This window comes from Mytilus californianus, unplaced genomic scaffold (genome assembly GCF_021869535.1).
Source record: "Mytilus californianus isolate M0D057914Y unplaced genomic scaffold, xbMytCali1.0.p SCAF_22, whole genome shotgun sequence".
Classification (NCBI taxonomy): Eukaryota; Metazoa; Mollusca; class Bivalvia; order Mytilida; family Mytilidae; genus Mytilus; species Mytilus californianus.
In genome coordinates, this window is record NW_026262671.1 from 458682 (window position 1) to 475906 (window position 17225).

At 31.6% G+C, this 17225-nt stretch overlaps 1 protein-coding gene across 3 annotated transcripts in view; it reads left to right on the forward strand.

The window, feature by feature from the left end:
- Window positions 1–3568, forward strand: part of LOC127732049 (uncharacterized) — a 30637-nt gene extending 27069 nt beyond the window's left edge. For 2 of the 3 annotated variants that reach the window (XM_052241088.1, XM_052241090.1), the window contains 4 exons: window positions 458–511; window positions 1177–1224; window positions 1702–1780; window positions 2468–3568. In XM_052241088.1, the coding sequence (XP_052097048.1) occupies window positions 458–511; window positions 1177–1224; window positions 1702–1780; window positions 2468–3083 (797 nt within the window). In that variant the 3' untranslated portion in view covers window positions 3084–3568. The remainder of the gene's footprint in view (window positions 1–457; window positions 512–1176; window positions 1225–1701; window positions 1781–2467) is intronic. The other variant, XM_052241089.1, reaches the window with a different exon arrangement.
- The last annotated feature ends 13657 nt before the right edge of the window (window positions 3569–17225 follow it).

Consider the following 17225-nt stretch of genomic DNA (forward strand, 5'->3'; position numbering starts at 1 on the left):
TACTTAAGTTTTGCTGTATAAATAGTCAGCAACTTCCTTAATCGTATACACAATGCATAATATCTATGATTGAATATACTCTCTAAACAACTGCAAAATTTACCGGTAACAGATGTATAAATTGTTAAGTTATATGTAACTTTTGTTAACTTGTCGGATGTCTTTATATAGATGTTAACTGTGTGGGTGCAATCACTTCAAACTACTGAGAAATAAAAAAGACTATGAAATTATTTTTTTGTAATATCCTTGGTTTATTGTCAAGACGTATAATCGAATCCCCTACTTCTTATAAATTCTCTAATACTTCATATATTAGCAACCTTCAACTTTAATTGCGTAAATTATTTTTAGATGGAACGCACTAAAACAGGCGGTTTACACTACTGGTTTGTATCAACGAATAAACTTTAGAATTTTTTTTTATCATAATCACGAAAAAAATATGTCTTTACAGATATTCTGGATGAGTCAACTAGTATATCAACTACGATACTTATCAATAATACCAGTAAGTCAAAGATAATAACACCTGATTACAACTGTTTCAGATAACATGTTTGCATAAAATTAATTGTTAAACGGATATCGTTTGGGATAGGTATGACGGCAGTACAGGAGGCTAAATATCAAACTGAGTGTGAATGGCTAAATACCAAAATGTACAAGTGTAGATTGTTAAATTTAGGCAGTCAGATTGATACAAAACTTGACGTCTAAATACTATTGAACATGCTGTAGATGGCCAACATGTGACAAAATATTTCAAATAGCAGGATACTAATAGCGAACAAGATATGGGTCAATGACATACAAGCAATATAATAACCTTAAGTATAAAGTCTGGAAGACGAACCATGCTAAACAAATGAAAACTCTGTAAATAAACGACTAAGCATCGATATTCTACAAAAAAAACGTGGGTAAACTCTGGTTCAATAGAAGGTTCCAGAGTTCCTGCTCAAATACATCTGTACATAAGTTTTCGAAATAAATTAATTTGACTGAATGTATGCTCTCCCATGAAAACTATTTGAATTGAACCAGCAACATATATGCACCATTTAAAACTCAAATTTCGATTACAGTTTACAAAGTAATAAACATAACAGTTTTTTAACGAAATGTTAAAGTTATGTTTGATGGCAAACAGGTGTCGATAGTTGTTTATTGTAGATACTGTTATGACTGACACAGAAGAAAGCAGCTTTGGTATAGAATACCGTATGTAAAAAATTAAGACTACACATAATTTGGAAACAATTTTAAATGAATTAAGCAAATGTTTTAACCTGACCAGAATGACTTGTCTTCAATATAGTGAAAGTTACGCTGTTTTTTTTTTAACCTTCGGCAATCATTGCAAAAACGATGATCTGGTGTGATTTCTGGATACGCCGTCATATAGTGGTCAATTTTGTTTTGTTTATTGTTATAATACTATTCTTAATCACAACTCACACATTTGTGTTAGAATATTCAGTTAAGATTTTAGATACATACTTAGAACGGAAGGGTTGCACGTGATAGCGATCTAACGAGTTCTTTGAACAAATTATATGTATATATCACAGACGCAACTCATTATTAGTAATCTTATTTTTGAAAGTACACGACCAGAAGGTGATAACTTTACATCATATGTACATTAGTAAATACTATAAGCATAAAGCGCAAAGAAGATTTCTTTTTCAATTTCAGGCCTAATTATTGGAGTTACTGTGTCAATAACTGCTGTAATGCTGATAATAGCTGTGATACTGGTACTCATTTCCAGAAAGTAAGTTTTTTGGTGAATCTGATTAGTTCAGGAGTCCACGCCTGTTTTTATCAATAAGTTATTTAAAAACCAGCAAAAAGAACATCAATAGGATACTGATTTATGTACGCACAACACGTTTCACAAGAAATACTTTTTAAATTCTAAAAGTAAAAGTTTGAAATTTATAAAAATATATGCAACGTTTGAGAGCATAAAACACTGACATAGTCCGTACTTTCAGTTCATAGTTATTTCATAATACAAAACCAAGGTTGCAACTCTCGCAAGCAAGTTAACGTCAGTTTTAAAAACCCTTGTGTATTGATACCATTAAACATTTTATTTATTGTTTTAATTTTTGACTACAAACATCTGGTTTTGATCACACATGATGACGATTATTCCAGTAACACATGTCTAGCACACAGGAACTAATAGCACGCGTTTATATATTGTATTACCAATACATGTAGTTGACGAATCCAAACTGAAAATATTACCTTACCAATGGAAACACAACGTTTAAACACTATTTTGCGTGTAAAATGCTCAATTTTGTTAAATGTTCTTCTTCAGGAAAGTTAAGATATAGGATTTTACCGACTGAACGTTTTTGGGTAGAATATATATGTATTCGGAATTCTGGCATTTTCGACTCATGTCCCTCTAATTGTTTCTTTTTATCTATTTTTGTCTTCATTGTAGGATACATCGAAGAAACCAACCCATATCGCGGACATTGAGTAAAGGAGAAAGTACGTCTAAATTGAATCAGTATGAATCAGAAAATATTCTTGAAGGTCATTACAATGACATTGATATATCAAATGGAGATTATTGTTCAGCAAATCCTGTATCTGATAATATCGTAAATAATGACGGGATTGGAGATGAGGAATCAACATATGTTAGGGCAACATCTGGTGTTTATGATAAATTAAACGAGGTAAGCAATAGAAAAATTCCAACCAAAAACCCGAACCAAAAGGCATCAGAAATTGAAGGGGTCAAGATGGAAGTGTTCACTTTGACCTCAAATATCGCAATTGATAAAAAATGTGAAATCGATACTCTAAACTCTGCTATGTCAAGTGATTATTGTATAGCAAAACCAATCACTGACACACACAAATTGGATAATAGCCTTGATAATGCGGACTATGTACAGTTAGATAATGTTGAAAAAGATGAAAGTGCGAAAGCTTATGATCAATGGCAGATAACACAGGAAGAAGACACTGACCCAACGTACGACCACTCCAAGAACATAATTCCGAGGGCAACACATAGCAATTATGACCATTGTAGCATCCAAAAGTGACAATGTGGTGTAATGTGAGGTACTTTGGAGTCTATTGACTTTTTAGATTGTAAAATAACAGAAACCAATAGGTCTAAATTTGCAATCAATTCAGCAAAGTTTGATGCCGGAATGCAATCTGCTGACACGAATGTTAAAAAAAAATACATTGATGATATTGTATCTTATAATTACAAATATATGTTTTTGATTTAAATTTTTTTCACGTATCAATTTAACGGAAGTTTAATTAGAAATTATATCATTTGTAAAGGAATTTACCGAAAAATTGTCTGCTTTATGTTATATAGGGTAAAGACGTACAGAAACCCTATTTTCCTTGTATGTTATGACATCTAGCTTCTCATATTTTATTTCCAGATTTTATCATTTAGTTTACCTTCACATGATGATTTTTCTCTGTATAATTCATAAAACAGTGTGTAATGTGTTAAAATAAGCTCTGTGACCTTTTATATGAATGAAATACAATGAATAACAATAAATATGTTAAAACAATACCAAGATCCCGGTCTTTGTAACGTTCCAACGCTTATCCATTGTATCACATACTTAAACAATTGTTGTGACGACTTTTTTCCAATTACAGTTTTTTTCCTAAATACCCTATCATGTGTGAGCTTAAATAACAAGTAGGTCTCTAAACTACTATTCAATTAGATCCTTCGAATGCAGCACGTGGCAGGTAAACACCAATCTTAATTGACTAGGATTGTCAGTTTTTCTACCGAAGTTCGATGGGTCTCTCCGGGCACTCTGGCTTCCTCGATCAATAAAATCTGACCGCCACAAAATAGCACAATAGTGCTGAAAGTGTCATTAAATATTAATCAATCAATATAATCAAGAAATTAGATCTATACAGTCACGCTGATGATCGATAGTAAATGATAGTTAATACAAAATCGTATTAACTTAAGGTATAAAGAGAATAATTGCATTATTAACAAAGGAAAGCATATTTGAACTAATTTCCCAAGAACACATAATGTTAATAAAAGAAAAATACTTCTAGTCCACCTCTTGGTTGAAAATGTTTTATATTTTATAAATATGACAAAAAACATGAAATATGTAGTGGAACAGATGCAATTGGCACATACATCAAAATAGCAGTGTTCTTAATTTCTTATGAACTACGTTAAGGTCAAAGAACAGTAAAAGGAGTTAAAAAAGACAATAAATCCTTTAATAACATAACATTAAATAGAACGGACGCATGCAATTGATAATATATATTCTTTTTTTTTAATTTATTAAACAAAACATCTTGATAATAGCCGTGATGAAACAACAATTACGTCACTATATGCACATGATCGTTGATTAAAAACATGTTTAGTCTGCCAAATTCTGTATGTATCTGTCATAAGCATAAATGTTCGACCTTTCACCTTACCGGTGCAAGTGGTTAAACAGCACAGCATGTACATCACATAATGTTAAACACGTTTAACAAAAAACTTTATGACAGACGTGGACGAACAAAACACCTAATGATTTCATGCACAGGCTCGTTGTTTATGACCGATGCATAGTAGATGCTGCACGCTTAACAATGTAAGAAGTCGTTCAGCCTTACGTGGGACAGTGGGTAAACCACATAGCATTTACAGAAACTGTAAAATGTGGTAAACATTGACTCTTCAGATCTACACAATTAACAAAACATCGGCTATTAAAATGAGAAAACACACAACTTACCGACCTAACAATACTCGATTTTACTGAAAACTATATCAGAATAAAATATTTGGTAAAAAGCAAACCATTTTTCCTCAAGTAAAGATGAATCACGGATTAAGAGAGAGATCACGTCTTGAAAAGTCCAAAAAAAACCATGAGCTTGCATAATGCAAAACTATGTCTAAAATTTTAAAAAGACGTTTTTTTCTTATGAAACAGCAAACTGAAGGCGGAAAAAAAACATAGAAAATTACTAACCCAAACAGGACCTGGCAACTGCATACATGTACTTAAACAAAAAAAAACATCAAAAAGACAATCAGAAAACACCAACACTGCATTAACGTAGAAAATATAACACTGAGCGACACAAATCCGCCCCAAAACCGGGGTTAATTTCGTGAGCTATATACATATATGAACATATGGTACCCGTTGTGTTGCTCACGGTGAGAACAAATTCAGTGATAAGTCTAATTTACGATGTCACAATCGAGAAAAAGAAGACAAGCTTATGGTTTCGACAGTTGGAACATGTCCATAGTCATCTTTGACAAGTTTGACACAGATATTTCATATGGTCAAAAAACAAAATATTTTAGTAGAAGGAGACTTCCGGAACGTCATGTGTCTCTTACACAACTTTAAAAATTGGTTGAAAATTTGCATGTAGAAAGTTAATACATGTACAATTGAGGACACTTTATAAGAAACTTGACAAATAAGAGACAACAGTAATTTTACCGATGTTCAAATATCACAAATCCATAAGAAGATACCAATCAAGATGTAATAACAAAAACTGAGGAAGTCGTATGAACTCTAATACGAGCGAGACCGGGTGCGTCGACAGGGTAAGCGTCTCCTACTATGCATGCATTAGCTGACATACGAATCGACACTCGCTTAAAATGTTAAAATAGGGACAAAATTTGACTAGAATTCATTTATAACTTGTACAATAATTTATAATATGGATTTTGTTTAAAAGGATTGATACACACTATAACATTTATATTTAATGACCACACAGTAAACCTTATTTACAAAATACAAAAATAGTTCTTTATTATTTGTTTGAGAATGTGAGAGAATTATCGGTTCGGGAATTGCACAACAACATTTGCGTTTTACATTTAAACTAGGAATTATTTGAATCTAGAATGATTATGAATTCTGGAAAATTGATAAGAAAAGTATGATGAAAACTAACCCAACTTTAACTTATATCTTTATAGTGTGTATCAACGCTTTTTTTTTAACCAAATCCAAATAATAAATTATTGTACAAGCAATAATTGAATTCTAGTCAAATTTTGTACAAATTGTAATTTGTACAAACACATTTTTGGACGAATTACAATTTGTACAAAGCTTTTTGGACGAATTACAATTTCTACAAAGTTAAAATACAAATTATATTTTTTTTTGTTCAAATTATGCAGCTTAAATATCAATTCATTAAACTCAACAAATATGTTGTCGATCTAAAAGTCCAACGTTTAATGACATAGTCTCTGGTGTATTTGGTATGGAAATCAGTGTGTTTTTTTCACAAAGTAAGATTGTGTATGTCTTAGGTCATGGAATTGGTTTTCAATTTTTGAAGAAAGTGTTATGTTAAGAGAGATCATGTAGTCGATCATACTTGTCCGTGGTACGATGGAGAACATATAGACATTATGGGAACGGAGGGGAGTGTGGCTTTTCATCTGGCATGGAAACAACGTCGCAATGGTGAACGATTGGTTTGTTATTATGCTTTTTGAAAAATGAATGTAAAACGATAAAAGATCTCCGTTAATTTTATTCTGTTTAAATCTATAAATAGACGCTTTTTTTCGTCTTTTGTTTTGTACCTTTTTTTGTGCTAAAGACTACATATCCAAAGTTATAAAAATGTAAAGGCTCGCTAACGGATCTTTCATTTCAGCTAAGTATTTAACCTTTATCGCTGCTTTTTTGAAAGATTGTGACTGTATCCTTGTTTGATATTGATAATGTATGTCATTTCTTCATAAAATTCTTTTAAAAATTAAAAGGTGAAAAAAGTCGTATCAAATAAAGTTATATAAGCGATATGGACATGAGATAACACACAATTTCACCTTAGAAAAATTTAAGTTTAAGTCCTGTTTTCACAAAATCGCTTAAAATGATCCTATTAAAACAGATGGTGAAAGATAAACGTTTTAACTGTTTTTACATTATCTACAATTAATGAATGGCACAAAAACATTTTTTTCTGTAACAACTATAGTGTAAGACTGAGTCTCTTACGAGAATTGCCTCAGTTGTGAACATACTGAACTCCCCTTTAGGTCGTGCACAATGTCTTCTTACTAGACTTTTATTTACGCTTACTGAATGCTAAACACAATTGTATTCTAAAGATATATTCTTAACCATGGAAAAACAACAACAATGAACGTTATGTACTGTCTTTGGTCATTGCTATAGTAGACGTAACATATATAAAGATTTATACGACATTCCATTTAACCTTGTAACCTGCTAATAATCTTCCTACAAAAAGAACCAAAGATTTGTTAATGCCAAATGTTCTGCCTTTACTTTTTTAATATTGTTTTTTTTAAATAAGTGTTCGAACACAGTTTTTTTTCTGTACACATACAACAGACGAAAATGCAAATAGAGATTGTAAATGCGTGAATAAGTCGTTCATTCACTGTAACAGTATATTATACGACAGGAAACCAGTTCAGTTAATAAAATCAGTTAACTAGAATATCATGTTCCCGTTCTTAATATTTAAGTATCTTTATTAGTACTGTATGGGGAGATAACTTGTGTCAATTCGTTGTTCACATTGTTTTGGTCTCCATGATATAGTCGTGATTTATTCCATTCTCTTTTCACGGTAAACAAACGACTTTTACATTAATCAATGCTGAAATTATCATTGATTAAAATATGGTTTCGTCTCTTTTGATTTCGATACACGTTTTCTATTTCCTATCCGTCTGTTTCCTTAATTTGAAATAAAAATACACAAACACATCGCATTGAATAACTGTGTAATAACATTTAAACGTATTTGTCAATTTTACTAAACACGGAAGGTCTTCGCCTAATGAACTGAATTAAAGTACAAAATTACAAACGGATGTCTACGAACTTGTTCACCTTTATAATTCATCCACTCTATCCTTCAAGACAGGAAAGTATATCAGTTTACATTAAAGTTTAAGTAATAAACTACTTTTGAATGATTTTGAAGTGTTTAAAGTTAGCAATTGAAATATTTTATGCAACGTTTGAAATGTATGTTTTTTACAATTCTGTTTTCGAAAAAGTAATATCAATGCAAATCAAATTTCTATTACCAGATCGATACATTTCCGAATAATCTCTTAATTGGCATCTGCTAAGTAACTACTGTTTCGTCTTTAACCATAATTAGTTCATATAAACTAAATAGTCTCAACAAATTTAATTGTTGCAATGTCTACGGCAATATGTCATAATTATATGAATTACCCCCTCCTGTGTGAATATTTCAAACATTTGAATATTTCTATATGTGACGTATTCTTCAATGTTAAACAGTTTAATCTTAGCAAGTTCAACTTTTATTTTCTTTGCAGATTAATGTTCTTTATTTGTGATTTCTTTGTTTAATGTGATTGTTAATTTCATGTATCTATTTTTTCGTTAAAAGATAATTCAAGTATGAACTATCAACCTTAAAAACTTTTGTATCGGCGTCTTTGTTAATATACCACCAGCTACACCAACTTTCCTGTTGGAGTCATTGACGAATCTTCTTTCAACTATAGCAAACTTTTAGCTAGCTATAAAGTCAAGAATATGACAAATGGGCCTCAACATTTTTTAGTTTAAAAGTTCTGTAATAAGGTAATATATATTAAAGGGTGTATAGATAAATGCGTGACAAAGAATCACGACATTCACATAACAAAAACAAGATGCATTAGTTATGAATTGGTAATCAATTATTTGCCAAGGAAACATGATTAATAAGTAATAATGATCAATCGAAATTACCAGCAATATAAGTTACGGTGAATCCAGTTTATTTCGTTAATCGTAACTGATGTAACAAAAACTAACAAAATGGCTTGCCCAACGAGTATTTTTATTAAGTTGTTATGTTGTATTTTGACACTACTGTCCGAAGTTTGACAATGTTCGAGAGATCACAAAAAACTCTTTAATCGCCACAATATGAAGGTGCATCACCCGATCCAAGGCCCTGTAATTCAGTGGTTGTCGTTGATGGTTGTCTGCCTTATTTCTCTTCCGTTCGTTGTTTTATTGTAAATCAGACTGTTTCATTTCTGTTATAAATATGTCACATGTTCTAATACCAGGGTCTTCTCTAGCTTACAAAACGGATTAGCATTTTTCAATCGTCGAAGGTCATATGGTTGTTAACACCATCGTCGGTTTGTCTCTGGTCAACGTTTGTCTCTGGTTAACGTTTGTCTCTGGTCAACGTTTGTCTTTTTGTCGATCACACCAAATTCATTATCTCTATACAAGTTTCACAAATGAATAAAAGAATACGAACAACATAAAGTTATTATACATCATTTGCTTGATTTTATATGAATTTTAAATCATAATTTACATCAGATATATGCAGTTCATATGATACCCTACTAGCTACATGATTTATGATTATAAAACCTTCAACTGCCATCTACTTTTTAACAGTTGTTGGATAAACATGATATACAATGTTCTTACTATGGAGAACCGCAAATAAACCTCATAAATAGCCAAGTCTTTTTGTAAAGAACAATTGTATAAAATCAGTATTAACAGTACGACAGTTACGTGGAACATTCAGATACAAGATATACAACTTGAAATAACGTATCAATAAGCCAGGTTGTTGATAACTGCATTTCAATACCAAAACTGACAGAAAGCAGGATCATGAAATAGCACACATGAAAGATGTTATCTCAATAATATACGCCATTACCGTAAAAGTATAGGAGCACATATCTTAAGAACGAGAAACGATGAACAGCCCACGCACATCACAAGATACTTACTATGTTATTATAATTGGGGAAAAAAGGATATCGTGTAGTCGATTTAATGCAAGTATAAAACAGCACCTGGCGTGGTTTCTAGTATATTGATTACACTTTAACATTGCTGTTTGAACAGTACCATGACCGTTATGAAGACTATGAGGCAAAGCAGCATGTGTACAATTATTATTTCTTAAAGCACGATCACCTTTTTTTAAATTTTTATGAAATAGACAGTATCACAATGAAAAAGGACTCTTTTTAAACATGTTAAATATCTATTGTCTTTTTTGAAACAACAGAGATTTCAGTAAAAACCTGACACGACAGAATAGGTAAAAATGTATTTTTTGGCAAAAGGTGGACAAGGTAAGAAAACAATACCCATGATAAAAAAATATTTATTACGTTATGAATCATGTACCTGAAGAAGATATCACGAAATGTTAAAATTAACTTATTTTAAAGTTGTTTATCTAGCATGTTCACTAAAGCAGATACACAACCACAAAAAAATACAAGTACAATCATAAAATAATAATAATACATATTTACAGTGATTTATCAGTAAGCAAACTTTCTACTCTTCAATATATATAGAAACAGGTCCTTAAGTGTACCGATATTAAGTATTAGTTTTTTAATTCAATTATTCTGAGCAAGTGAAAATAGGAGATGATAGAAAAATAAAATCTGGTTAATTTTGAATACAGATTAAGATGTGCTTCACTGTTTCACCTGGGTGATACCCTAATTAGAAAGCATGTAATCTAACAACACGGAAAAGAAAAGACAACAGATGTATGTGTTGCACGTGTTAAAAGAGGCATCCGCTGTTAAATGTATACCAACCGAATTTTTTGAAACTCCCAAATTTCATTAGATATTCAAATATACTAACAAATAATGCAAACCTACAAAAGTTCCATGATAAACAAGACATAATATCTTAAATTGTTATAAAGTATCAACATTTCGCCATCCTATACAGTATTGATATTTACCTTGAAAATTATCGATGAATATCATATGAATATGTTACCCTGTTATAATAATAAATATAAACACATGAAACATACAGCTAAAACATATAAAATATAAACACAAAGGAACAGTATAAGGTAAATTGTCTAAGGTCTGTTTGTTCTCATTTCATAAACAGAAACATATAAATTATAAATAAATTATGTAAATCATTTGCTCCTTACATTGGTTCTACTATCTATATGTAAAGCGTATACTGTAAGATAGGAAAAGATTGCGACAAAATTGTAAATAAAATAAAATAGATAAATAAAAATGCATAAATGCATAAAGGAAGAAGACATTTTTTGCAGCCTCGATTTAAAGACAGTCCTATCATAAACATTTAAACAAGCTATGATAGCTTAACCTCGGCCAATGTGAAAGAAAATAAGTGGCTATTGATTTTTAAAAGAGAATACATATTGCCGGAAAATGGAAATACAAAAAAACTCGAAGATGTGCACCGTATGAAGAGATGGTGTATTTTAGCTACATTGTGTACATCCCTGAATTACATCTTTTGCAATCTATTCAAAACATTTGTATTTCTCCTGAAAAAACAATGCCGTCTATCTCAAAGAAGATGTCCGTACCCCGGTTTATCTTTTATGTATGCAATGCTATTGTTTTGTAATGTTTATTCTTTCTAAATATGTACTTTTATTGTAGAATTGTGCGTTAATAGGTGTGGAGAACGTCTAAACCGTAGCTATAATTGTCAATGTAACATAGACTGTAAACGGTACAATGATTGTTGTGAAGACTATGATGCTTTCTTTCAGGTTCGTTGTAATCATTTAAAGAAACACTGCTAACTTTTCTTTGTAGGCAAATAACTTGCTGGAAAGTTGAGAGTTTTGGTTATCTTTCCCAATAGTACTGCAAGTCAACAGTTGCATCATGACTTTTACGGATTCTATGAGGCATACTATGCGAATATGAGATAACCCTATGTCAATAGCTAGCAGACAGCGTTATATCAATCATAAATTAATGAAAGATTTGGAAAAAAAGACACTGATCAGTTTATTTACGAAACCCGATATACAATGAACAGAAGTTTTTCTCTAACTTGAATTGTCCAAATATGTTTCAGTTTGAGACTTACCACAGAAAAATTCAAAATGACAATGTTCAGTTACTAATGAATATCAAATAATATGTATATCTGTGTAACAATATAACATGTAACAATAGATCTTTTTACGGTTGTATGCATATGTATCTTCCTTAACTCAAAGTCACACAAATTCCCGCAAAAGTTAGCATCATAATTGACATTTCTCTTCAAAACCAAAAAGTGTTTGTTGCATGACGTCAGAAGTTTATTTGGAGCAAAATCTATGGTAATTTGAAGCTTAATTTAGCTAAAACCAAAAAAGTCTACACACCGTTAAGAAAGGACTTTCCGTTTTATTAGGCATGACCAGTTTTCTTATTAATTTTGAGATACATAAAGCTCCGTTAACTCCTTGGATGGAGAGGCATTATAAAGGCAGTCATTAGAGGCAACAGTAGATTACTGATGATCGAAGCTAGTACATTCATTCTGAGTGTACAGATCAAGGTGAAAAGAGATCAAAACTGAGGGAATGGCATGGACATAAAACATATACCAGCGCGTCGACATGGTAAAGCATCCATCAATCACTTGGCATGCGAATAGAAATTTAGTAAAAGTATCTCAATATGAAACAGGGCAAAATCAGTAGATGAAAGGACTTTTCTGGCATCTAAACATCTAAAAAAAAAAATGTGACCAGGGTGTGTGTCAAACCATCGCCAAAGTAATATAAACGTGCACTATGTAACAATTGAGATATGTAAACGCCGTAAGATGGGGCAGTAAGTATGCTACAAAAACATTCTAGTTTCGGTAGTACCCTCTACTTCAAGTTTGCACCTTTGATAAGTGTTTGGTATGACGATAATTTTTTCACTTCTGTTCTCGTACTATGAACAACAAAATTAATTATTTTGTAATATATATTTTCGTACTCCATTGTACCTTACTACAAAATTATTTTCATTTACCCGTGTACATTATTTTCTTTGTCGGTATATTGTCCAAGGTTATGATTGTCTCTCTGATATTGTGTTACATCTAACCCCCTTGTTTTATTAATTTTGTATTTACATTGTGTCATAGATTAAATGTATTCGTTCAGTCTATGTTCACTTGTTCTTGTTAATATGTCTTTTGATTGAGTTAAGCCATTTCAATTGATATTTTATAGTGTGTCTTTCTATGTTGTGATGTTATACTATTGTTTCAGGTTGGGTGAAGGTTTTCGCCTTAAAAAAGAGCTGCATTTGTTTGCACCTGTCCTAAATCAGGAACCTGATGTTCAGAGGTTGTCGTTTGTTGATGTGGTTCATAAGTGTTTCTCATAATACAATACCAACTTGTTGAATTATTTTTTTAACATTCAACCAGAGATGTATGTGCCCCGTTTTAACCATCTACATTTTGTTATATCACAGACTTTCAATTTTACTTTTATTGTAGAAGTTTATGTGGGTAGGTATGACCAACCGTATGACAAAAGACTCCGATGTCAATGTAACACAGCTTATAAGACGTACAATAACTGTTGTTAAGACTTTGATGCTTTCTGTTTACTAGGATTTCTGTTTACAAATATATCTTGTTCACCACAGCAACGCGTTGAGGAGAACATAGAAATATCAGTAGAAACACTGTCTGTCTGGTCTTGTAAGAGCTTTCACACCTACAAATTTTTCATAAAATCTATATTAGAAAAAGCTCTTTTCTTTGCTCTGCTGTTAAAGAATATCTCAACAATGGGAACAAACTAACTGTTTTTTTTTGTTAAACATTTATGAAGATACTATGAATAATTTCTGTAATCGTTAGAAAATATCACAAGTTTTATGTAAATTTTTGACAAGACGCCATCTAATTGACTATCAAATCGTCCAAGAACACTGTTGATGGGAATCCGACAACGTTATATGATAATATGTTTATTGCGAATGTGAAGTTCATTTTCCATATTTTGCATTTTGAATCTTAGGCATAACAGTTTAAAAAAAAAACAAAAAAAAAAAAACACTTTTTACATGTGATGTTTCTGAAGCGCTTTTCCTCATTTACCCTAATCAGGAACGCTCGTGCACAAAATGTTGAAAGCCAACCAAATGATGTATCTAATCGTGAATACGTGAGCTGCTTAATGACCAAAAGGCATCTACCAAAAATAGACGCATTCACCAAAGGTCAAGTTTGCCCGATAAGGATTGAACCTTAGTGTTTCAATATCAACTTTGTAAATTTATAAATTTTAATTCAAAGATAATTTTAAGCAATTTTAATGCAACAAACAAAAAACAATTGTATCTACTTAAATCAACTTTGTTTTCTTTGCAGTGGATGAATTAAGCACTACAAATTATATAAGCTCAGATACAACTTTAATCACGTCAGGTAAACGTCTTCAATCTGTTTTAATATTAGAGAAAATGTTCAGGTAAGAAGAAGGCAGTTTAGTTTCAGTATCATCCTCAATTTCAAGCTCGGTTGGATATATTAGATGCAAGCACTCACTGATAATTTAGTCCATTAAAACAGACAAAACCATGACCAGAAAAAGAGAGATTAAGTTACAAGAACACCACCAAAAAAAACCAGTTGTTTCAGAGGGGTTAGCAATTCCTACTTCACTATTGCAAACATTGGAAGTAAAACGTCGGTGATAAGTTACATGTGGTGATGTTTCAATCGACAAAGAGAAGACGGACATCATGGTAGAACATATCCGTGCTCATCTCTGGCATACATGTAAATGTTCCACAACGGTCAATCAAAGATCGACTTTTTCATATATGTATCAATATCAGGAACAATTTCTAAATACAGAGTAGTTTTCTCGTTTCAGTAGCATTTTCATTTTCAAGTTCGCTTGGTCATATGAGTAATGCAAGCACGCACTGATGTGTTTGTCAATTGAAACAGCGAAATCTATGGGAAAAAAGGAGAACGAAAAAAACAAAAACAAACTAAAAACAACAGTCCAAAACACACTTGACAGAAACTGAAAGATTGAGCAAAATGTCTTCCACAAAAAATACAACAAAAACAGGAGATCAATTCCGGTGTTCCGGAATATTCGGAAGGGTAAGCGAATTATACTCAACTAGTGTCACTTGTTGAAAGTAAACAGGTCAGCAGACACTCTTAAATGGACTAGTGTCTTATAAAATGACAAAATGTCAGGCGCTTTTTAGTTACTTTTGTAGACAAATTGTGCACAAATAAAGCAGAGAATGTAGTCATAGATCTGTTCTAAACGTTAAAATAAAATGAAGATCAAAATAAACTAGCATCACCAAGACAAATTCTTAAAAAAATAAACAATTTATAATATTTTAAAGGTTAGAAGAATACCCCATGTACATCGCAATTGGGAAAAGTTATCTTTTATCTTTTCAGAAATGATAGTTGGAATAGTGATATCAATAACTGTGGTTATACTAATAATAGCTGTGATACTAGTATTCATGTTCAGGAGGTAAGCATTCCTGTGAATCAGACCAGTTAACAATTTGGCCACACAGTTATCTAAACAGATCTGGACATGCAATTTATATCAAATGTCACGACTTCTTCAAAAGGAATAAAAACATATATCATAGGTACGTGGGATACCAGACATTTATCAATCCAGGAACAATAAAAAAAATTGAGGTTATCAATATCGGAAAGGTATATTGTCTGTTAATGTCCAGGTGATGATTATGAAATTATGCGAACACCAAAATTGCAAATCTCTCGAGCAAAATTTCGCCTCGGCTGTTTTTTGCTATCATGCGGTTTGTTTTTCTACCTATTTTGTTTGAAGAGGTTTCTTCCAGAAACACGCGATAGCGTCACAGAAATCGATAGCATACATATCATAACTTACGACAAATACTTAAAGAAGTTTAAATGAAACATATTTTCAAAAATAGAAAACGTTTATATATGTTGCTCCATTATTATTCATAATAGCATGAAAAGTTCAGATTTGTATCATGATTTAATTAATTCCTTAAGTATAGTCCTAGTATTGTGTGCGCCTATTGCAAATCAGGCACTTTAGATCCAAGAAGATTCTGGAATTGTGGATATGGTTACCTGTTTAAGTCATTATTATTTTCTTTTAGGCTACATCCAAAAGAATTTAGATCGTTGAGTACAGTTGGCATGGGAGATCGTGCCGCACATGAAGTAGATAATTTTGCAGTTACGTCGGAATACGAACAGCTGGATATTGCTAAGAAAGATAAAACCACGAACGCTTATGATCAATTGCATGTTACACATGCAGTTGACCTGGACCCGACTAACGAACACTCTAACACCATGATTTCAAGAGAGGAAAATAGCAAATATGAATCAGTCGATGAATCAACAGGAATGGATTATTATACAGTTACTTCGGACTATGAACAGTTAGATAATGCTAATAAAGATATATATATAAAGCACAAACACTTATAATCAATTGCATGCTTCACACGTATTAGATCTTGGCCCGACAAACGAACACTCCAAAACCATTGTCTCAAAAGAAGGAAAATAGCAAATATGGCTATTGTAATGTCCAAAAGTAATATTTGATTGATGATAAATAAAAAAATAAATATTAAACTATGTTCACTTAGCGATATAAGTCCATTAAATCAAATCTATTCAATAATGATAACAAACATGTACAGGTCAGAGACAGAAATGCAGTAACAGTTAAGTAGATGAATTTAAAGAATAACAACGCTATCGGGGGATCTCTTTGCTGTGATTTTCTTATGTATTTTTTATACTTCCAGCTGAGTACTTAAGTATCTTACACATTTAGTCAACATTTCGAAAAATGCTCCTTAGTATACCTAAATGTTTTACAATGTCATCAAAAAATCATGTCTTGCGAAAATGTCTCAATATCTAGTATATAATTATCACTGAAATTATTGCCTTTGTTGTCTACCGTAGAGGTTGTAAATACATAGGTAATTCGTCCACTCACTGTAACTGTTTAAAATACAACATAAAACCCGTTTAGATGATAAAATCAGTAAACTTGAATATCATGTTGTCTTCTTGATATTTAATCATCTTTTTTGATAAAGGAAAAGGAGATTTTTTGGTGTCAATCCGTTGTTCACTTTGTTTTGGTTTCCATGATGTAGTCGTGATTTATTCCTTTTTCTGTTCGCGTTAAACAAACTATTACAATTACATGAATTATCAATGCTTAAATTAATATTCATTAAGTCATGAATTGTCTCTTTTGATTTCGATATACGGTTTCAAATTACTATCTAAATATGTCGTAAATTTGAAATAAAAATACACAAACATTCCGCATTGAATTACTGTGTAATAACATTTAAACGTATT